This window comes from Gavialis gangeticus, unplaced genomic scaffold (assembly GCF_001723915.1).
Source record: "Gavialis gangeticus isolate Ggan-Ray unplaced genomic scaffold, GavGan_comp1, whole genome shotgun sequence".
Taxonomy (NCBI): Eukaryota; Metazoa; Chordata; order Crocodylia; family Gavialidae; genus Gavialis; species Gavialis gangeticus.
In genome coordinates, this window is record NW_017729025.1 from 25,044,525 (window position 1) to 25,068,660 (window position 24,136).

Consider the following 24,136-nt stretch of genomic DNA (forward strand, 5'->3'; position numbering starts at 1 on the left):
CCTCCAGTCCTCAGAGACTTCTCCAGAGAGCCACAAGTTGTGGAAGAGTTTTGCCAGGAACATTTATATACCCAGACAGCCACCTCTTCTCAAACAATCTGTAAGGCTGAGACAGAAATTACACACAAACTGGAATAAGTGATTGGAAACTGGTTCAAATCTGTAACGCAACAGAAGTTCAGTGCGCAGAAACTGCTTTCAGAATGGCCAAAACTGGTTTAAGAGAAACCTGGATGGATGTAGTATCAGACTTAATTGATTTAGGTTAAATCAGTTTATTGAATTTCTGTCCCAGATCCCCTCCAGATTCAAGTTAACTCGCAGTTCCCCAGCATCCCAGGATGATTTGAACCTACCTGGAAACCCTCCCCTTGCAGGGTGGGCAGGCTAGCCTTGGCCCAAGCTGTCTGCTCCAGCAGAGCTGGGAGGCATGCTCTAGTGCCTCCCACCCCAGTTTTTGGCTTAAGCTATTGTAGGCATGTGGCTGCATTTCTGGAATCAAAAATGAATGTTTGTTCATTTGCTTATCAGTTCAATCTATACAGCTTAGACTAACCTGCAAAAATTGCATTGATTCAGCCTTGGCCCTTCTGACTATCTGTACTTAGCTTAAATAACTAATGCTTTATTGCACGGGTGGGCAAAATGCAGCCCTCAGGCCAGGTGCAGCCTACCAGGCCATTCTATCTAGCCTGCAGGGCTCCTTAAAAATTTGGAAAATTAATATTTGTCTGCCCCTGGCTGCCTGTCATGCAGCCCTCGATGGCTTGCCAAAACTCAGTAAGCAGCCCAAAATAATTGCCTGCCCCTGCTTTATTGAGTTTGTATGCCATAGGTAAGTGTTTCCAGAATGCAAAACAGATACAAACAGTGCACATAAACATATTGATTACAGGTGTGCTTACATTCCTTCTTCACCTGAGACTGAACAGTTAAAACTAATGTCTGCAGATTTACAATTCTCAGCCAGAAGTCTCATGACCCTGGGCTGACCTTGCAAGTCTTTCAGCTAGCAAAATGCGTATTTATCTGCCCTTCTAAGCACTGGAGAGGATCTGGAGAAGATCTATAGAAATGAGCTCTTAGCTGTACAAGGAATAAGCAGATCAGGCTCCGTACAGTAGAGCTGCCACTTGGTGCAGTTCTGGTTGGCTGCTAGAGGGGAAGTTGTCAGTTTACTGAAGGTACATGCAGAAACAGGAGAAACAGCTGGAAGGAAGACCTGAAGGAGGCACAAGCAGACAACATCTCAAATCCTGAGCCAGGAACAATTTCAAACCCCAGTTACCTTGTATCCCTAAATAGTATATTGATGTTCTTTTGATATTGGTAGTTAGCATAGGGATGTACAGCCAACTTACCGTGCTATAAAAAGGGGGTTGCTGTGCCATAACTACCTGCATGCACACGCTTATCCCACAGTATGTGGAAGCATAAACCGTGATAGCCTGCTGTGAATATGCATAGAGGTGGTTACTGCAGAACAGTTGACATGTGGTAAAGCCCTCTTTTTAGCTTCTGGGAACCTGTTTGCCTTTTCCCAAGGGTTTCATGATATTTGAGCTTGTTTTATCAAAGCTTATATTTTTTTCAGCTTGTAAATAAGGTCATGCTTAAGTAACTGCTTTGTAATTACACACCAGGGTAAGTGATGAGAAGGATGCCCGTGGATACCTTCAGGCATTGGCTTCCAAGATGACAGAAGAACTAGAATCTCTGCGAAGCTCCAGTCTGGGATCAAGAACATTAGTAAGTCAACTGCAAGTGGTTAGAAATTGCTCTAATTTATGAGGTTGAAAATACTTACACTTTTGGCTTCAAATTTTTCCATGTTCATTTATCAAAAAAACATATACTGAACTGACAACCTGAGATCTTTATGAATTAGACAGTGCTTTGCTTCTAATTGTACCATTTTGTGATGCCCATTTTAACAATGCAGTTAGAATGTGGTGAAATCCTTTATTTTGCCTGTTGCCCATATCTGGCATAATTGTAAACTGTGTCTTAAAACCAGACTAAAAAATTCAGTAACAAAAAACACTTAATGTTAACAAAAGAGAATATTTTAATACACCATCACAGACGGATGTTAAATGGTTAATAATACCTGGTGGCATTTTTGTAATATTTAGGAGCAGTAGTTATGGACCGAGGCCCACTGTAGTAGGAACTGAACAAATGAGCAAAAAAGACCCTGCCTCAGAAGTTTATTGTGATATATTTAGGCTATAATGACAGCAAAATGTGTCTGTTGCTGTTGACACTTAATAAAACCCTGTTCAGAGAAGGAGCATCCAGTCTTAAGGTAACTGCAACAGTAGTGACAGTCCAGCCTTGAGGTAACTGCAACAGCAAGAGGCAGCAGTTTGAAGAAGGGTGACAGCTCTCTTTTTGTCTGTTGTCTTTTTTCATGTTGGCAGTAAACAATACAAGATTGATTGGATAGCTCCAGCAAATTCTGTTTTAATTTATCAATTACAAATTTCAGTCAATATTTAGGAAATCCGTCAACATTTAACAAGTTATAGTCTCTTAGTTACTTGCTGGTGATCTGTGGACACCAGGATGATAATTTGGTGTTCTCTTCCCTGTTTTCAGCTGTTAAGTTTATTTAACCAACAAAAAAAATATTGTTCTATTTGCCATTAGAATGCAACTGGGTGGAGAGACATCCCTAAGATAACATCCAAATTATAGTCCACATTAGAAAGTCTGAGAATCCTAGGGATTGGGAAACCTCAAATTTTGCTGTCCTAAAGAACACCATTTCTATGGTAGTAAGTGCAGAACTGGTCTGTATCTTAAATTTAGTGCATAATCTAGAGTAAGACTAAAAAAATGTATATACACTTAGGCATGTGCTCTAGAACCCTAGGAGCAGATGTTGCATTTGTCCCTGGATTAACTGTGTACGTGTTTGCCCTCGGACAAAAATATCCTGGGATTGATACATACACACTAGGGGTGTGAAAAATGGGCTGTATGCGATTCAGATTTGGCCTTAATCGGGGACAGTAATTCAATTGGTAGATTCAGATCACTATCCTCGATTCAATTCAGCTGAATCCAAATGTGAAGATTTGATGCTGATTTGGAGAATCGGTGATTTGGCCATAGACACAGCTTTAAATTTTTTTTTCTATATACCTTGAGGTACCAGGCGCAGCTCACGAAAGCTGCAGTGCTGGGGCAGATGGAGCATCCCATAGGAGCTGATAGTTGTTTTTAATCTTAGCTTTCCTGAAAGCTGTTACACATTTTAACTGGTGGTCTTTATTTGACTTTATTAGTTTAAACTTATGACAGTGAAATGATGAATATGTGATTCAAGTAAAGATCTTAAGGACAAAATGGGGGAGGTCTTGTTTTATCTGCCTTTTCTATTCTGTTTGTAAATACCAAAGAAATGTTGGGAGTTGATGTTCACGTTCCATAACTTACCCCTGCAGGATCCACTTTGGAAAGTGCGGCGCAGCCAGAAGCTGGATATGTCAGCCAGGCTGGAATTGCAGTCTGCTCTTGATGCAGAAATACGTGCCAAACAACTAGTTCAAGAAGAGCTACGAAAGGTTAAAGATACAAACATATCCTTTGAAAGGTAATAAATAACTTGTTCAGCTTGAATATGTTACAGGCTGTTACCTTTAGTGTGCTACTCTTAACCACCTGTCAAAATAACAAACATTTAAATTCCCCTGTTATGCCAAGAACATTTCATCATGATATAAAGTGTGACTATTGCAATGTTTAAATTAAGCTGTAAAAGAAATGAAGATTTAGTGAAGTAAAGCTGACAATTAATTGGTCTTAAATAACAGGGCAAGTATTGCCAGTGCTCAAAGAAAATGAGATCTCCAGTAAAAAAAAAAATTTTTAAATCCTAATTTCTTGCTCTTTAAAGTTAAAGATTTCCATTTTACTGTTTCAGTAAATTAAAGGAATCTGAAAAAATAAATCGGGAGCTGTTTGAAGAGATGGAAGTCTTGAAGAAAAAACTGGAAGAAAAATACAGAACAGATGCAGGTAATTAAGTTTAAGTTATAAAATCATTTTAGTATTAAACAGTGTGTTTGAGTAAAATTAATGTGGTTTTGGGGGGATTTAATTTTTTTTCAGGTCTCAAACTTCCTGATTTCCAAGATTCAATATTTGAATATTTCAACACCTCACCCCTTCCACGTGATCTGACTTTTAGAGTAAGTTTTAAACTAATTGACTACAAAAAAGTGGCCTATGGGTTTTGAATTAGCTAAAGGTTATGCATGGACAATAAACAATAAATTAGAATCTGTCAGAAGTACAATATGAAAAGCAAATTACCTAGCCTAAGAAGTCAAGTTATGGATCCTCTTCTCCAGTTAATGCCGTATCACTTAGCTTTAGTTATTGGTAACTTAAGGAAATATTCCCAAAGTCTTACTTCAGTGTAAACAAAGCAGGAAAATGTGAAATATTCTGGTTCAGCAGACAGCAGTCTTTTCAGGTTTCAGGCTAAGTGCTAGGACCTGGCTGCTGCTGCCTCTTCTCTCCAAGACAGCATGGAGACAGTTTCTGTGGCTGAAGCCCCACATCCACAGTCCGTGGGTTGCCACCCCTGGTCTAGCTTGGAACTTTTGTTGACTCAATAATGCATTCTTTTTTTTGCTTAATTAGCTCTGACTTTTAAGACAAAAGAAAGGACATCACAAACAGCTGCTGATGAGGCAGTAGTAGAATGCTTTGCATTTCCCAAGAAAATGCATTCATAAGACATAAAAGGGGTCTAAACCAGAGGTGGGCAAAATACAGCCTGTGGACTGGATCCAGCCCACCAAGGGAATGGATCTGGTTCACAGGTAGGTGGCAACTCCAGCTCTGGAAGCTGCTGGCCACATGTGGGCAGCTGTGGACGTGGCCAGCAGCTGCCGGGTCCAGACCAAGCGGGGGGCGGGGGTGGAGTGGGGGAGCGCCAAAGCTGCAGGCAGGTGGACTCTGGGAGATGGGGAGAGGAAAGTGGGTGCTAAAGCTGTGGGTGGGTTCAAGCTTCTGTACTGGTTGCAGCCTTTAGAAGGGAGGGATTGGGAGAGGGAGGTCACCGGTCACCAAAGCCCATTAAGTGGCCCACCAGCCCAAATAATTGCACCCCCTGCCCCTCAGTGCCCCCCCACCTCGGTCTAGACTAATAGATAAGATCATTGACTCAGCTTTGAACTCCTATGGGGGATGTTATAGTAGAAGATACTGAAAAGAGACACAGAGGACTCCCACTGTTGGTAGAATCCAGATGCAATGTTTTCAAAATTTGTTGTTGGCGTGTTGCCGTCCTGACACACCCACCGATTTTTGGAAAATCCAGTTGTACAAACTGTGGCTGAGATCAGGCGTTTATATGTAAAGTTTTTGTACTTCCCCTGAGGAGGCAGCTGTTATACAACAGTGAATCGCTTTTCCTTACTTTATGAAGTCTTGATCTTTGAAGAGTTTCTGGATATGTTTTGTTAAACAATTTAAACTATTCAGAATGACAGTCATGAGCACTCTAGAGATAAAACTGTAATATAAAATCCCCTTTTTTTATGGAGTTGTAGTTGTACAGTAGGATTAAAACATGCTGTCTAGCTACATTTTGTATTTAGGAGGTGCTGCCATAGAAATACTGTGCTTTCTATATTATTTTCAAGTTGTTGCTGTTGCCAGGGAGAAAACGCAGGGCCATTCTGTGATGTTTGTTACATGCAGTACTTTTAAAAAGCAAGATTTAAAGCAAAACTTGACTTTTGTAAAAGCACTTTGTATGAATAAGGTTTGAATTGCTGTTTGACTTTATTAGAAAAGGAAACTGAATGTATTTAAGACTCTAATACGTAGAACACTAAATGCATATTATTAAAACACAATCCCGTATCAGAAACTGCTGTAAATGTGTAGATGTTAGGAAAAGTTTAAGTATCACTTCCTAATGAATTGCAGAGTAGAATACTGAATATTCTAGTCAGCAGTTTTCATTAACTTTTTTTAAAGTACACTGACAATATACCTCCCTTTGATCTTCCTCCCAATTTAGTTTATGCATATATCAGGTTGCCACGTAAACATTTTATTTAGTTAGCCTACTAATATACCTCCTGAAGTTCTCTTGTGGGTGATCAGCGATCATTTTTATCCCTCATGTTACAACAAAGGATTCTGTTTCTTCTTCATCTACATCCTCTCTGCTAGCCTTTTGGGAAGAAGTAAGTTCTTGTTGTGATAGTTTTGCCTCCTGCATTTGTGACCTGTATTTGTTAAACGGCATCCTAAAACTAGTGGATTTTTTTGTGCTTTAGCTTTTCATACAAATTAACCCACTAAGTAGAACTAGTTTAGTTTTTATTTAAACTTCTTTGCAGGCTGACTATTTTAAGATATCTTGACAATATTTGTACTAAAGATGAATCTTGTTTTATCATGTTAACATTGTATTTTACACAATGATATCTAACTTGCTATTGATTTTTAATTCATCAGTACGTCACTACCAATCGGAATATACCAAAATATCTGTATGTACTCAGTGTGCTAACTGTATTGAGCTATCTTCCCTCTCAAGTGTGAAGAATGACTGACTCATTACTCAGCAGTCTTCACTGCTAATTACATCATTTTTAAAAAGTTTTAATCACATGTTTGTTAATCACAATCTCCATTATATCCTCAGAGTGCGATCCTGTAGTATCACTGTTTCCTACCCAGCTGCTTTAGTTCTTTAATTTCAGAATTGTAGCATACTACCCCCTTGTGCTGATAATTAGTAGTAGCTAGAGTAAGTGTGAATTTAATAAGAAGCTTGTGATGGATATTAATCACCAACATTAGTGAAATATGATATGATTATCATTAGAATTCTCTCATCCTATTAAGCGGTGTAATAGAATTATATTTATAGAATTCTTGAAAGACTTCTCAGCTATCAAAAATAAATTGCATGAAGTCACTGAGAACCTTTCTTTTGGTGGCTTCTGTGCACTCCAGAATCCCTACAGCAGTAAATTATCTTAACTATCCTATGGATTGTTTGCCAGAAAGCCTGCCTTCATCTTCTACCACTATGCAGGAGATTAGAAACCACCTTCTAAAATACGATTGGTGGATCCAAGTATGTCATAAAGACGCCTTCAAGATTTCTGGGAAGAGACTGTTGTTACAGCTACAGTCCCATCTACTATTTGGTAGATTTTTTTAAAATCCGATGCCTCCATACATACAATGTTGTCAGTACAGCATAGATCTATGTCTTTAAAAAACAAATGTTAAATAGTGTTTATAAAAACTAACAGAGCTCTAAATGTTGTCCTGGGCAAGCTGTTTTTGTCAGGTCAATAGCTTTAACCACGTTCAGATTCATTTCACGTTGACCTAGGACCATTCCTTCAGGCTTGTAGTATTAATCTAATTTGTTTGCTGTTATTTCTGCAGACGAGTTCTGTTAGTGAGCAAGAAACACAAGGTCCCAAACCAGAAGTCTCACCATCTACTTCTGTCATGACTGCTGAGCAGCAACAAGAAGTAAGGCAGCTGGTATTTTATTATCCCGACTTAATTCACTTGAGAGTCTTTTATATACATGTGACATGTTATAAATATATTGCAGACATCATTCACCATGAAGAGGCGTACTCCAGCACTGAGTTTTTGCTTGTGTATAGACACCTGTCAGTGTTAAGTGCACCTGCTTTGCAAACAGTTGCAAGTGGAATCTTCCTCCAGTTCTGTATATGTTGATGTACTCCATTTTCATACCTGTTTTTTGTAATGCTGCTTGTTGTTAGTGTGCAGGCTTTCCTGTGAGTGCTTTCCAATATGATCTGCTCACAGTAAATTAGAAATGGCAATACACTGTACAATCTATACTTACAATCTTTGCAAATTTTAAAGAACTTTACCCACTCCAATTCTAGAATAAATTCTTGAAGCTTAATTATCTTCAACTGCAGTTTCTTGTGATTCAGGAATCAATTCGGCTTCAGAGGATGCCTGCTGCTCCCTCCCCCACCATTCAGTCCATTTCTCTAGCTGTACCAAAGGTAGGGGGACCTTGTTCACCTTATTTCTGCAAACTAAAGGGTTTGTTTTTTTTTAAACAAATAGCTGTGCAAATGTATGTTTGCTTTTGTCCTGTCTCGGTTTGTCGCTTGTTGTTTTGTAAGTTTGTTTAATTAAATGTTCCTAAATGCAAATTGTTCAGTCATTTTTAGTTTTTCCCAAAAGGGGGAGAGAATTTCAGACTGGGTCATTGTAGGTTTGCAGGGTTTATTTGTACTCTGGTTCTGCTGCAATCTTGAGTATGCATTGGAAGTAAAAGCACTTACAGTATTATTTGGAAAGAAAGTTCTGACTTGCAACACTTTTAACATGTTACAGTTACTTAAAAGAAGCCTGGATTTATGAAGTAGCTTTGGTTTATCTTGAATTTATCTTTCAGCCTAAAGCTCACCAACTCAGCATCAAGTCCTTCACGAGCCCTACTCAGTGCAGTCACTGCACATCTCTTATGGTGGGATTAGTTCGACAAGGCTATGCCTGTGACGGTGAGTCAGTGTAACAATTCTGAATGTTCAGTAACTTAGCCAAATAAAACAATTTGTTCTACAGCGACAAGTTACTCCACTGGAAAAACAGCTGTTGCATCTTTTTCTTCCTACCTTCTTGCATCTGCAGATTTGAATCAGATGAGGAATGAAATTCTCAAGTTACTTAAACTTATTAATTCCATCTTCCTGCACCATCTTTTTACTAACACTATCGCTATAGCAGGCTTCCTATAAAATGAAGGAATAAATGCTGCGGAAGTTGTTGCCATAATTGAAATTTAACAGTTTTCACTGTCCTCATCTTAATCTATACATTGGGAAGCATATGTGCCTCTCTGCTTTTACTCACAAGTCATGAATGTAATCAAATTCTGTCAATTTTTCTAGCTTGGTATCTTCAAAATCCATTCTTCCCCCCTCTGTTTTGTAGTATTCTGATCTGTAGTAGAAGTGTTGCTGTGAAAATATTTCTGTGCCTTAAATATTCTTTCGCCTTGATTACTGTCACTGCTCTCTGACATAACATGTCCAAACAAATCTGTCCCAAAAAAACACTGCAAAAGTTATCTTCGGGTGTCGCTATGCCCAACTCAGTTCACTCCTTATTCTCTCCATTGGTAACTTTCTGCATTGTATTCAGCCTCCTTGTTCTTGCCTTCAGGGCCATTTGCAGATGATTGGTAGTCAACTCCCATCCCCCTTCAGCTCTACCAGAAGCACCTGCTGCTCTAACAGCACTCACTTTGAGGCAGGCACCCTTTTGTCTCCTGCTGCATGTAACTGCTTTTGTTCCATACCATTCCTTCATCACTCTTGTGCTCTAGTGTATCTGAAAATCTCACTTCCCTATCCCCACAACAAAGCATTCCACCATTGCTCTCCCCATTGTCACTTCCATGCCAAGTCATAGTACTTAAGCTAATTGATATCAGGTTTGTTTTGCAATAGGAGGTTTAAGAGATGTTTCCATCTTTCCCCTTGTTCATTTTCCAGGGGCTTGTTGTCTTAGCTCCTTCTCCCTTCCACTTGCCCCCCATGCCCACAACTCTACACCCCACATGCATTTTAGATGCTGATGACTTTACAATATAAAAGACTTAGTAATTTCTCAGTATATGGACCTCGTCTTGCTGTGTGCATGTTAAAGCACCATGTTTGCATAATTATACAAAGTGTGAAAGGTGCTTTATAGATAACAGGTCCTTTTCCTTCTAAGTGTTGCAGTTGAAATAGACAGCGCACGCAGAAATTTGAGGAAGGTATGCACCAGTTAGTTGGGTAGATGTTTGCCCCCTTTTTTAAAAAATTCTTGCCTACATGTGCGCCTTTTTATAGCACAATAATATTAACACTCTTCTATTAACCTCTTTTATTTTATGGCAAAGTTTGTTTTCTGTTATAATAATGTAACTGTCCTCTTTTTCTGTAAAATCTAATTTCCCTTTTTATTTTAACTGTCTCATTTTTTCTTATTTACCCATTAAATTAGCACCGTCCAGTATTAACTTACCCTAACCACCCCCCTGTTCTTCCATTTTATTTCATATCTTTCTGCCCAATATCCATCTTAACTCCCAACTCTTCATTACCTCCTTCATCTTCTACCTGAATTAATGAAGTTGGTGTTGATGACATTAGGTGGGGCTTCCCAAATCATATTACTTCAGAAGAAGGCTGGGTTACCTCAAGAGGAGTGGTGGCAGGGCTGCTGCCCTACTTGATACGGGTGTATAAAAGAAAGTGGTGTTTAGGAGTCTGTCATGACAAATGGATCATAAGCATGCTCGTCTAACATAATGTGCTGCTGTCATGTATGCTGCTGAGCTATTTCAATCTAATGAATTGGTTTCTTTCTTATAAGAGTAGAAAATATTCATCACCTGTTAAGATTAATCAATCTTCACAAGACTTCCATCCTGGATTTTCTCTTTTGCACCCAGTGTGTTCCTTCGCATGCCATGTTTCTTGCAAGGACAGTGCACCTCAAGTCTGTCCTATACCGCCTGAACAAGCCAAAAGGCCTCTTGGAGTAGATGTGCAAAGAGGGATAGGAACTGCCTATAAAGGTTATGTCAAGGTAAGAATCTTTGACTTTGGACCTGAAGAGGGTTGTTTTTTTTCTTCCTGGTATAATTGCAAACTTAATACAAAAGCAAGCCATATTTGCAGTTTGCTACTAGAAACCCTAACCTTGCTTAACTGTATCCCCAAGTAACGCTGAAGCTCTGGGGCTTAGCACAATTCACACTTACCCTTTTGTTACAGATAAATGAGCAATCTTACTTGAGGACTAGCGCAGGGCAGCTATAATTGTCACCAAAATGAGACAGAACACTTTTTTGTGCAGGAAAAAATCTGTGCTATAACATAGTGGAATTTTGTTATGTGCCATTTGTGGAATCTCTTTAAATACACAACCTGATTTTACCTTACAAAATGCTGAATTGCAGAACTAGCTTAAGCAGAAAACGGGGAGCTTCATGAAGAAATACTCAGCTGTTCTTCAACTTTTCCCTCCTATTTGGAAATATAATTGAAATTGGGTGGTCAGGCTCCATGCTTCTTTAATGCAATGAAGTCTGCTTTACATGTCCTCACTTCCTATGTCTGACCAGTCAAGTTTCCACATAACAAGCAAGCAACTATTTACATGCAGGTTCCAAAGCCTACTGGAGTTAAGAAAGGGTGGCAGAGGGCCTATGCAGTCGTGTGCGACTGCAAACTCTTTCTGTATGATGTGCCTGAAGGAAAATCCACCCAGCCTGGAGTTGTTGCAAGTCAAGTGTTGGATCTCAGGTTTGTGTTGTTTTACTAGCTACAGTGTAAAACCTCTGTTATTTTTTTTCTTAAGTGAAATGTTTCTCTAATGGTAAATACAAGGCTCCTGTATTTTAAGGGCGCTGTTCTGAGGTGATCTATGCCTTCCAAAATCAGGCTTCAGTTTAGGTTGAGCAGAAAGAAGGGGTTGCAGCACTGCATTTTCATGTAAACAACATTAATTCACGTCCTCTTGTGAGTTGTATGTGCATCTTGGGCAGACAAGTCACAGTGAAGTAAAGCACAGGGAAAGAGCTACTCTGAACAGGCCATTTCAGAAAACTTTGGACAGGGCCAGCGGGAAGAGTAAAGGAAGACAGGTTCCAAAAAGCACTGAACTTACCAATTTACAGCACATATGATCCCAGCACTGACTGACTTTGTTCACATGGAACTGGTTTTAGCCTAAGAAACTTTTTTTCCTCAGTAAGTCTTTTTCTTTCAATTTTTTACCTTCTGAACTAAAATGTGAATTTATCATGATTACTGTGACAATGGCAAGAGAAAATGCCCCATCTTGTAAGGTGACAGCACCTTGGTCTTTGGTTAGCATAGAATCTGCTTATACAAATACCGTGATTTATGATCCCTTCCAAACAGATTCATGTCAAGGGGCAGCATACTGCTGCTCTCTTCTCACAGTAATTCTGTCAGAGGGTTGAGCCTACTTGGCATCTGAAGATCCATGGTGTAAATTGACACTGGGAGCAGGAACGTGGAGGCATTGCAAATAACAGCATTCACATTAATGAAATGCCTAGGGCAGTTTAGTCGGACATGATTCTTAGCAGGCTTCTTCTTTAGCTGTTATTAAAAGCTGCTTCTTTGGGCTTGTCTCCATTGGGATTTGTAGTGTTTTTAATGCAGGTTAATCATCTTGGTTGCAAAGTCTAGTGCAGACGGGACTGAAATGCACAACTAAAGGAGCAAGTGTCAGTGACTCCTTTACATGAGAATTTACAACTGTTGTGATTAACTTGTCCAGGTACAATTTAAAGAGCCTAGAGTAGACACGCCCATTGTGGTAGGACCTGATCCAAATTGCACTAGAGATAATTGTGATGTACACTGTTTATGTGATCATCAAAAAAAGGAAATTCCATCCATTTGAAAATATAAGCGCACTCCTGTATTTGAAACCCACAAAAAGTCCACCTGTTCTGTTGAGTGCTTTTGATGTCTGTTTGCAATGGGTAACTTCACTTTGAGCTATCGGTATTCATTTCTAAAATCTGTGGATTAAAAGAGCGGCTCTCCCTTTCCAAACCCTTGGTATAAGAGGCCTGATGAATCTCTGATGTCCGGACAGACTGAGCCCATCCACATTGACCACTTCAGGGCTCCATGCAGGTTCAACAGGCCCATATGCATGCTATAAGTTGTTGGACCAGAATCCAAATCTGTAAGATCCTTTGGAAACATTCTCCCTGTCCCACTATGTGTACCTTTTCTAGCACACGAGATCGCTAGATGTTATCACAATAATGACAGGGTGCAATCCCTCAAAGAGGCTGATATCAGTTTCTTTAGAAGTTTTATATTGCCATGTTAGTAATGTTGTTTTATTTCTTACTAGAGATGAAGATTTTTGTGTGAGCTCTGTCTTGGCATCAGACGTAATACATGCCACCCGTAAAGACATCCCTTGTATATTCAGGGTATGACTTTCAACCTTTCTTTTAGAGAAAATGCACATTAGGTATTAGTATTGCGATATTTTCATCATTGTTGTCCATAGAGTTGTTTTTCATTAAAGAGTAAAATTTGATTTTTATCAGATTGCAGAAATAACCCAAATAAACAGGTAAAGAAGGTTTGAAAATTCAAAGGAAGAGGGTCTGATTTTTCTCCATAAGTGAACTGTGAAGTGCAAAAGGTCTTCTGTACCTTTTTATTGCAGCTTTATAATACATAAAAATTGGTAATAAATTTTAAGTATTACGTTGATTTTTGAAATACAGTGATTAGGGTTTTCACTTTGCATTGGAATTATAAGATCCTGGTTTTTATTTTCTTAGTTTATGTAGGACTCTGGCTAGAACCATAGGAATTTTGATCCTAGCAGGCTGAAACCAGAGCTGCATCTTGCCTGCCTTCCAATTGGTTATGTAATATTATAATAAAACTTGCACATATATCATAATGATATACTGCAGAGGACCATTAAAGGGCAAGAGTAATAACTTTCCATGAGTTCCACTTCACCTTCAGTGTGTTAGTTTAGTCACCCAAACATTTAAGTTTTCTTAGATGACTTCTGCAGATTCTTTAACCTTAAAGAAGACGAAGATTGTACTGTCCTAAATAGCCAAAATGTTAATCCCCTGAGGTTTTTTTCTTTGCAAATACTTCTTTGCGATCCTGTCAATTATGGAACTTCACCTTAGTGAGCATGGAAGCAGATGAGCTGTCAATCGCAAGCAATCACAGTTCTTCATACCATTCCCTAAGCAAAACTACAAATGTTCTGTCCTATTTGTAGAAGCAGCTTAAGGGATACTATAGTTTTTTAGCCTCTTTTAGATGATATTTTCTGCAGTGAGTTTTTTATCCCTTTGTTTATTGCTTTTCTGCCTTATACTGTCTTCCAATTTTTTAAATTTCCCCTTGCTGCTGCTGCCCAAAGTCTTCTCTTAAAGCAGTGAGTAGCCTTTTTTTTTCGAGGCATGCGAGAGAACTTTTGAAGATGGCTATATAGAAAGTTTTACGAGTGTAGGGTGCACAGAATGGCTGTCTAACTGAACTGAGCTCTCTGACTACGTCCACATCACTGAATTAAAGACCATGCAGCTCAGAAAAGAAAACTAACAAACTCCACTGGCATGACCACCCAAGAATAAAGTCACAGGCTATTAATTGAAAAAGGTGTTACTTGAACCTTTGCTTTGATCCTTCCACAGATAGCTGTCTGTTTCTTTGTCAGGTTTGTGGCATCTTATATATGGCTAAAATATACTTGTTAGGATCCTGACAAACAGATGTCATTCACTGTGTTGGTAGGACATCTACACATTTACAGGGTAATTTAGCTTTTGAGGGAGTTTTGGACAATGTGGTGCCTGGAAACTGTCTCCAGCCCAGGTTCTTTAAAGATTGGTAGTTTTGCCATTCTGCAGATAGCTGGATACAAGAGATTAATTCAGTGTGACTATTGCAAGTTGGTCTTATGAAAGAATTGTTTCATTAAGTCCAACATCTCAAGAAACCCAACAGAAGACAATTCAGAGATCACTTTTCCTGTCCCTGATGTTGAGAAGCAATGTACAGAAAATGAGAACAGTTCTTCACCAAAAGATTCTGAGCAAGCACAAGAGACACTTAAGGTTTTGGACAGAAACAGCTTCATCCACAATGAATAGCATCTCCTCCAGGACTGCTTTTCAATGATGGACCAAGAGGCAGAATTTACCCATTGATGTTTGACACTGTTTACTTCTATTATTAATACAGAAAATATGGCCATGCCCTGACCCAGACTATTCTCAAAAGACCAAATGATGTCAGGTACCTAAAAATATGTATCTTCATCTCTTCTTGGGTGACATACTCACAAGGCTTTTTTTGCCATGCTGTGACAGGGCAAGTATAGGTTGCCACTATAATAAGCCTGCCATGGGTCTACAAGTCTTCAGCAGTGGAGCAGATAGAAGATGTTAGACTCTCAACAGCTGTGAAGGCAGACAAAGGCTGCAGCAGAACAAGAGTCCAGTTGTCTTGACTTCCTTGCCGTTGGATTAAGGTCCTGTTCTGTCAAGAACCATGTGGAAGATGAGATGCAGCAGCTTTTTCATGATAAAAGCAGTCATGCATAGGTGTCTTCCATGAAACCTCACAAAAGCCTTTGACTGTCAGACAGGATCCTCCACAGTGCTTCTTTCTGAAGTACAGATGCCTGCTGAAATTCATCACCATTCTTTGCCTGCTCCATGACAGTAGGTGAGCGATGGTTCTCAATAATGGATCTATCACAGATCCCTTTGAAGTCAAGATGGGAGTTAAGCAAAGCTGCATCATCACTCCAACACACCTCTCGATATTCCTTACCCCAGTGCTACATCTGACCAGTCAGTGGCACTAAACTACTGAATGGATGCTAAACTGTTTAATCATCAAGCTCCAGTACACTGATGATGCTGTAATGTGCGCTTACTCAGAAACAAACTTTCAGGCAATTGTCAACGTCTCTATCAAGGCATGCAAGAAAATGGAATTGACGCTTAACATTCAGAAGACAAGGTCCTCCCTCCATCAACAAGCTCTTAATGAGCAGTCCTCAGCTCCAGTAATTGATTCATGTGGCAGGGCACTAGGTGTGCCTGCCACTTTACAGCCCTGGAGCTGGCAGCCTAATGAGGGCAGCCATTTTAGGCTCAGGGCTGCCTATATAAACAAAGCAGTTTGGCTGCTGGAGGGCAGGCAACAACATGACCTGGCCTGAGGGCTGCCGAGTTTCATCCAGAGGTAAGGGAGGAGCTGTAGGAGATGGTAGGAGGCTCATGGTCCTGGGCACGACTGGAAACTACACCCTGCTGGGAGTGGGTGGCCTGGTGGGGCTCCCAGTGGTGCGGGAGCCCCCAGGAAATGCCAGGCCAGTGATCACCCTGGTGAAAGGCGGGTCAGGGCTCCTTAACCCCTAGCCCTCACCTTAGGGATGGGTCACGTTCCATTGGAGGTAATTGTGGGGGTGCAAGCCCTGAGGAGGAGAGTTGGAGGCCAGGTGTGGCCAAGGCCGCCTGAGCCCTGTGGGGGTGCAAGCCCCGAAGAAGAGAGTTGGAGGCCAGGCACAACTACGGCCACCTGAGCTCACCTGTGGAGGGAAGCCCTGAGACCCTGAGTAAAGGGGGCATTACGAGCGTGTGGAGCCCCCGGTGGGAGGGGGGCAGCGTGTGGAGCCCTGGGAAAGGAGAGGGGGCTCAGCCAGAGAGAGGGAGCTGAGTCCTGACCCCAGTAAGTCTTCCAGTGTGGGGAGGCAGAGTTTGGGTCGAATATAACGCCGGTAGTAGCACCACAACCTGCTGCCCAGGGCGGGAGTGAGAGTCCCCTGAGAGACCTTGAGGCACCAGTTGTGCTGTGAGGTAACCCCAGCTCCCCACATCCGTGGAGGAGGATCCAGAGAGGGGGACCCCAGGATAAGAGTATGGGTCATACATCAAGGCCTGCCAGAGCTTCCCCTGACTGGCCCAGGCGGGGGCCAGGACTAGGAGGGTCAGAAGGGCAAGGAGGCCCACCAAGAGGGACGCCCAAGAGCCAGGGCCCTAAGGTCCCAACTGGCCTGGAGGTGGGCTGGGGCTAGTGTGAGCCAAAGGTCCCAGTGAGGGGACCACAACTGAAGGGGACCCGGTGGCAGGAAGGTATATGGCCCGGTATGAAGGTGGCAGAGTCCGCCTGAAGGGAGGAACTCAGCTGGGGGCCCTACAGCAGGATTCTGGGCCCATCGTGGGGGACTGACGCGTATGAGAACATCATGATGTCATCAGTGAGGCTTGGGCTGCAGTGTAGGGAAGGAATGGAGCCACAGATAGCGCCCCCTAGCAACGGGGCATAAAATGGGCAGCCTCCTGTCTAATTACATTTATTAATTAATCAATTAAGACCAAGGTGTGGCGGGCGCAAAGGTGGACAGTTTGCCCAAGAACAGGTGGGCGGGCCAAGCGGAGATCGGCCCCGGTAGGCCCCCTGTTACAATTCACAGTGAGATTCTAGAGAACATTGACAACTTCCTGTACCTCAGAAGCCATCTCTCACAGAAGGCTAACACCAACGAAGAAATCCAACGTCTCCTCAAATGCACAAGTGTAGGCTTTGGACACCTGCAGAAATAGGTGTTCAAAGATCACATCAGATCTGAAATGAAGCTCATGGTTTGTCAAGCAGTTGTGATCCCCGCCTTACTGTATGAGAACTGAGACATGGAAAATGTACAGGGGATCTCAGGTTGCTGGAGAAGTAGCATCAGCACTGCCTGTGGAAGATCCTTTGAATCCAGTGGGAAGATAGGCGCACCAACATTAGTATCCTTTTTCAAGCAAACACCATGAGCATTGAGGTGATGATCATCCAACATCAATTTCACTGGGCCAGCCATGTCGTCCAGGTGTCTAGCTTCAGGCTCCTGAAGCAGGCTTTTATTTTCTCAGCTGTTAAGGTGTACACTCAAGAGGAGGGCAGAGAAAGCAATTCAAGGACGTTTTCAAGGCCAACTTGAAAAAAATGTGATACCAGCATCAGCTCGTAGGACACTATCACTCAGGACCTCCCCAAATGGAGGAAGAGTGCTGCAGGGTTCTCAGTACTTTGAAACCTCATGACAGTAACGGGAGATGAAAAACCAGGAGCAGCAGAAACAGCATTTTGCAGACTAAATCGGGAATCTGGAGCCACCCACCCCACACAGAAACACGTGCCTGAGTTGCAGCAGGGTCTGTCGACCCCAGATCAGCATCATCAGCCATCTTCAGACCCACAGATAAGGCGGTCATGGAAGACGATCAGCCTCAGCTGCGAGGGATTGCTGAAGAAGACTACTCACAAGAACCCCAAAATGGCAATTTTCAAAGTAACACAGTTTTTCCCTCAGGCCTCCTTAATTAGATCAAGATAGAAAATGCATTGCATCAGGATCATGCCTGAATCTCAAATTCTAACACTGCTCTTTTAGAATCATGTATCAGTTTGGAAGCAAAGGCTAGCTATTATAAAGCCTCCAGGAAATGCTTTTGTGCTGTTATGAAATGTTAGTGTCTGGGAGACCATTTTTTAAACTCCCCTGTATTACTCCAGTGCCATCCCTTCCAAGAGCTGCATGATAAATGTAGTATTTTGCCAAGCTTTGTACTACTTAAGAGACTAAAAATCACCTTAAACTTGGAAGACTTGAGTTCTTCCAAGTAAATACTGGATTGCTACTGAGTGAATGTTAAGAAAACTATAAGACATGTATGACTTTACTTTCCTCAGAGAAGGCCACATGAAAGATGCCAATATCAAAAGATGGATGGGTGGAAAGAATATTTTGTGCTACCACTTAGAAAAAAAAGAAAGCAAGTCTTAAACTTTGAGGCAGGGTAGTAACATGGTTCTTGAGGGGTATCTTTGGAAAATATTTCAAGCTGAACCAAAATACCTTCATAGGTGCAGCTATTGGGTGCAGAATTGTACAAACTGCAGGCATTAGTTAAGTGGTGTGGGCAAAATACAGCCTGTGTACCAGATCCGGCCCTCCAGCTGATTGCATCTGCCCCTTGGCTGCCCCCTCAGCAGTCTGCATGGAGCCAAGCCCCGCCTGGGGCAGCCAGCACTGCAGTCCAGCCTGCACACACTGGCCCTGGCCAGCACACACAGCTTCTGGTAGGGCTCCTCCTGGTGCAGCTGAAGCTGCCCCGGTGCTGCTCAGCTCCCCTCGCCTCCAGCGGCAGTTCCTCCTCCTGCTCCTGCCTTGCCACTCTGGCTGGGGAGGAAGCTTCAGCCAGGCAGTTCCTGCCCTAGGGCATGGGGCTCTGGCTCAAACTCCCAGCCACCATCCACCCACTCTGCCCCCATGGCGAAATGAGCAGCCACCTGCAGGCAGCTGAGTGGGTGGAAGGCAGGTGGGAGTGGGAGCTGCTCAGCTGAAGCTTCCTCCCTGCCCAGAGCACTGCAGCAAGGGCAAAAGCCAGGAGGAGCCACAGCTAGAGGCAAGGGGAGTTGAGCATCACCAAGGTGGCTGCAGCCATACTGGGAGAAGCCCTACCAGAAGCTGTGCATGCCGGCAGGAGCTGCCCTGGCAGGAGCATACTGGGCTCAGCCCCATGCAAAGTACTGCAGGGGCAGCCGCGGACCACACCACCTGAGTGAGCTTTGCTGCATGTGCCCCGTGACCCCCAGGACCTAGCACTCAGGCAGCCTCTCACCCCATCCCATCCCCCACACACACCCCACAGGACAGGGACATGCAGGGAGCAGCTCAGCCCTGACCCCAACCCCACACTGCCCCTGCCCCATGATCTTCAGGGTCCATAGCTGGGCAGGCATGGAAATGCATCCAAGTCTGGGACTGGGATCTTGGAGCAGTGACAGCACAGGCCCAGGGCAGAGCCACGATTCACTCACCGCCACACCCTTGCCCGCAGAACCCACGCTCGTTGCAGGGGCGTGCAGGCAGCAGATCACAGGTCTGCTCTGAGCCCCAGCCCGGTGCTGTCACCACTGCATGATCCTGGCCTCGCCCACCTGCTCCTGAGCATCGCTCCCCACCCATGACCCCATCCCACATAGGGAATTTTGTTAAGTTGGGGGGGAGCTGACCCAGCCTACCGTAACTCATCAAAACTCCCTGTGTGGCCCATGGGCCCAAATAATTGCCCACCCCTGGTTAAGCGTGTGTCTTCAGTTCTTTTCCTCTGCTCTTTCTATTGTCTTTGCCTTTCAGTGTTTTTTCTGGAGCTCTCGCTGCCCTTCCACACAAGTGGTGAAGGTTCCTGCAGATACATTTGGAAAAAAAAAAAAGTAAATTTTTACTTGGTTTCCCAGGAATATGTCCAGTAACCAGGCCAATCTATACTCAGTTTTTGCATAAAGACTATAAACTGAAGATTTTTTTTCTGTTCTGTGACTTGGGGATTGCTGAAGTGTTCTGATTAACATAGCCACTATTCCTGATTTTATTATTACTGCTAGCTTTAGAATAATACTGATTTGCTTCTGATTGACAGATCTGCCTTTTTCCATGGCTTGTATGTACAGGATGCAGCCTAATGGTATTAGCACTTCCATACATTGAAAGAAAAAAATTGAAAGCCTATGTTCCTATTAAAAACAGTCTGTTCAGAGAGAGATTCATGTGCATAATGAGAGAAATTAATAATCTCCATATCTTTCTTTAGCAACAAACGCTTCCCCCCATAGTTTCACTTTACAAAAAAGTGGCATTTTAGACGCAATGTAAAAAAAAGAAAACAGTGTTTTCTGCCAGAATGTTTCATTTAGAAATGAGCTGCTAATTCCTTCAGCCCAATTCAAAGTGTTTTGAAAATAAGCCATTGAGCAGCAAAATCTTGGGGGTTCAGTCCTGCGGGATTTAAATTCAGTTTGGTGTCTTTGGATTTAATTGCTGCTTTCTTGAAAGGAAAATTTCCATTTTCAGTAGAAATTAATTGAGAATGAAATGCTTGTGTTTCAGGATAAATGAATGCATGGTACCCTGGAGTACCATGGTACTCTTCCATTACAGGGAAGAGCAGTTCCCATTACTTAGTGGCTGTGTCTGCACAAGACACTGACTGTGCAGTTACTGCACAATCATTTAATACTTGCATACACAAGTACTAAATGACTGCGCAGTAACTGGTGTTACTGCTTCTTGGGGACTCTGCGCAGTAGGATCGCATCATACTTTGTGCCACACAACACTTGCGCAGTAGTAACAAGCCACTACTCAGTCAGCATCTTGTGTAGATGCTACCAGTATGTCTTAAATTAGATCTTTTTGGGAAAAGAATGTAGACTTGTTTATATATGAATTTAATATTCATTATCTAAACCAGAATATTTTTCATGTGAAAGCCTTAACTGTAGTCAGGGTAGCTTGACAAAAAAAAAAATTAAAATGCTCTCTGTACCGTGTTAAGGTGCATACAATGTTAAATGCCTTTTCTACATATGTATCCAGAAACTCTTGGATATCTCTGCCTTAAAATCTGTTTTTGTACAAAATGAACCATTGATTTTTTTATACATGTATTAATTTCTTCTTTCTGTGGCTGTTAAAAGGTGACGGCTTCTCTCTTGGGCTCACCTTCAAAGACCTGTTCTTTACTGATCCTGACAGAAAATGAGAATGAAAAGAGAAAATGGGTAGGAATCCTGGAAGGGCTGCAATCTATCCTGCACAAAAACAGACTTAAAAACCAAGTTGTACATATTCCACAAGAAGCCTATGACAGTACTCTGCCACTCATTAAAACAAGCTTAGCTGCTGCTATTTTAGGTATGTTTGTTTTACCCTTCATACAGCCTGTGCTCTGCTACAGCATTAAGGTAGACTATTCTGTTAAATGCAGTGACACCGTAATGTAATCCTCAAGTAATCTCTTCCCATAAAAGGATGGTGGGTAAACTTTATTACTTTTTTTTTAAGATGCTAATCTTAACTCTCCTTTCAGATCATTAACCGTATGCGTAAGAGGTATTTGAGAGAACCTTTTCTCCACAAAAATGCTGTGCCTGGTTAAATAAGAAAAGCCACAACTCATATCAGAAGTTTGTAGATCCTTTTAAGTCTAGCATGGTTATAGTACACCAATTTCTGTAGCCACCAGCAAACAAGGGAGTTATATGACTAGCATCATGTCTAGATGTCTTTGTCTTCTCAGTCCAAATGATCAGGCACACATTCATGGTTAGTCACCTTCAGTGACCTTTATCGCAAGTCTGGAGTGGGACTCTTCTCTGGAACAATAGTGAGATGCCTTATTCGCTCTGCCATTTGACTTCACCATCCTTCCCATGTGGTTGTGCCTACTGTGTTGCTCATTTTCTTCAGCAAAACAGTTACTGTATCTTGTGACAACCCATTCTTTGGTTGGGGCAGAGTATAAAATGTACATGATGCAAAACTATTGTAACACTGTTTTCTGCAAGGTGATTCAGCTATTTGCACTATTTATTGGGAGGAAATTTTTTCCTGATGTTAAAAAAAAAATAATAATTCTATAAGTAACATTAAACACATTTAGATGAGTTATTCTTTTTCTCCTTTCTGGTTTAGATCGAGACAGAATAGCAATTGGTTCTGAAGAAGGACTGTATGTGATAGAGGTTACCCGTGATGGTAAGTTAGGTCTGAGTGCATGCCCTGATTACATGCTAAATAATGAGCATCATAAATTTTAGTGCTCCTTCTTAATGTATGTTACACCACAGCCTTTCATATGTAGACTGAATTAACTAATAAGATAGAAACCGGGGTCTGAAATGCAAACACTAATTTGGTTATTATCATTATGCTTAGTCGGCTGCCTGAAGTTAAGGGGCCAGCTCACTGGGCATAATCTGGGGCACAGCTCTCACCTTAAACTGCCTTCTCACAGCAGGCAGCAAAGCACTTGTCACATACCACACTAATTCATATATAATGAATAGCCAAGCAGCCATTCAAGGAAATACATTTTGGGGGTTTTATATTATCTAGAGTTTGAGTTGAAACAGAAATCTGACAACATATTGGTGTAGGAAATGAAACTGATTTCTTCAACCTGCTCAGTCAGATGACTTGCACTGGCATCTACTAGAATGGTTAAAGATGGCTGGCTGTGTCTTGCTAGCACAGCATCTACTGGAATTTTATAACAGAAATTCTTGCACGCTATAAATCTGGATTTGTTTTCTTCCATTTACTTTCTCCCCTCAACTGGTGGAATTTTTTTTTACTGTTGCTGCCATTGGTTTAACATTCCACACTGTGGGCATGACTGATGGACAAAACGAGCATTGACTTCTAGATATGCTAGATGCCTCGTTCCTGCTCTTTCTTTCACCACCTTTTCCTTTCCTCTTCCAAAGTTCCTGTCCAGCTGATTAGGTCAGGCCTCCATCCTTTTTTTATTCTTGGTGCAGACTACCCGTCCACTTCCTGGTCATCTTGGTGGCAGAGGAACAGGCCAAAGATAGTATTTCTAAACTCTTGAGGAGTTCTTACCACCAGCTGTAGCAGTGCATACATGCAGGAAACTCCAGGCAGTATGTGAGCAGGGATTACTACTTAGTCCTCTGTCAGATCCTGTGCCCTATTCCCCTTGAGGAATTGTTTTGGAGCTTATTTACCAGCCTTTAGAGCTACAGAAGGAAGGAAGGAAGCATTCCTCCTTTCGGTCTGATTTTACTAGAGACCAAACACATGTGGTTGAGGGGAGCATTATGTCTCGGTTCCATGAAGAAGGCAAGAAAGCCAGAAAGTTACTAACAGAAATGAGTTTAGGGACCTCTGTATGGTAATTAACCCTTCATATCTGCTCCCCTTGCTTAATTTGTAGTACAGCTAGTTTGTGGTTAAAGCTGTATTATAACATTGTTGCAGTGTTTTGTTGTTTATTTCATTTCTCTAAAATATTTTGTGTAATGCTTTAGGATAGGGGGTACAGCCCATGGAGCTGAATGATTCAGTCTGTGGGTCACTGAACTGACCCCCATGCCTTGGCCCCAGCCTAGGCCCCTGTGTACTCTGTGACACATGGGCTGGACCCTGCACCATGGGTGCTGCAGGCAACACAGAGGGTCAGTCCAGGGCTCTGCATGCAGCACACACCAGCCCCAGGGCTCTCTACACACAGGTACAGCACAGATAACACACTGCCTGCAGCATATGGGCTGGACCTAGCACTGCACACAGTTCGGGGTGCTGGGCCCAGCATGGTCCAGCCCACAAACTGAGTTAGGGGCATGCATCTGGCCCATGGGGCTGGATGAGTTTGACACCCTTGCTTTAGAGCAGAGGTGTCCAACTTCTCAGCAGACAAGGTTTGCATTTGCTCAGGCTGCTTGCTGCATGGACAAGTCCCACCGCTGCCACACAGCCAGCTCAGCTTTCCCCTGCTGCGCACCTGGCTCCTGGCCTCAGTGACAGCCTGGCCCCCTGGAGTGGGGCTGGGAAGCAGAAGTTGGAGGAAGAAAAGCTGCTACTACATCCAAAGCAATGAGGGGAGCAACAGTAAGAGAGAGAGTCCACAGCAGTGCATTAGCTTCTTGCAGGCTGCCAGTTGGACAGCCCCTGCTTCAGAGCATTCTGAAGCAAG

General features: G+C 42.3%; 1 protein-coding gene across 3 annotated transcripts in view; it reads left to right on the forward strand.

Annotated features, from left to right (window-relative positions):
• CDC42BPB (CDC42 binding protein kinase beta) overlaps positions 1-24,136 on the forward strand; it is a 166,900-nt gene that overhangs the window by 119,643 nt on the left and 23,121 nt on the right. For 2 of the 3 annotated variants that reach the window (XM_019518528.1, XM_019518529.1), the window contains exons 19-30: positions 1,644-1,749; positions 3,453-3,601; positions 3,932-4,026; positions 4,120-4,199; positions 7,438-7,527; positions 7,971-8,045; positions 8,444-8,549; positions 10,493-10,629; positions 11,209-11,348; positions 12,946-13,027; positions 21,117-21,333; positions 22,114-22,176. In XM_019518528.1, the coding sequence (XP_019374073.1) occupies positions 1,644-1,749; positions 3,453-3,601; positions 3,932-4,026; positions 4,120-4,199; positions 7,438-7,527; positions 7,971-8,045; positions 8,444-8,549; positions 10,493-10,629; positions 11,209-11,348; positions 12,946-13,027; positions 21,117-21,333; positions 22,114-22,176 (1,340 nt within the window). The remainder of the gene's footprint in view (positions 1-1,643; positions 1,750-3,452; positions 3,602-3,931; positions 4,027-4,119; positions 4,200-7,437; positions 7,528-7,970; positions 8,046-8,443; positions 8,550-10,492; positions 10,630-11,208; positions 11,349-12,945; positions 13,028-21,116; positions 21,334-22,113; positions 22,177-24,136) is intronic. The other variant, XM_019518530.1, reaches the window with a different exon arrangement.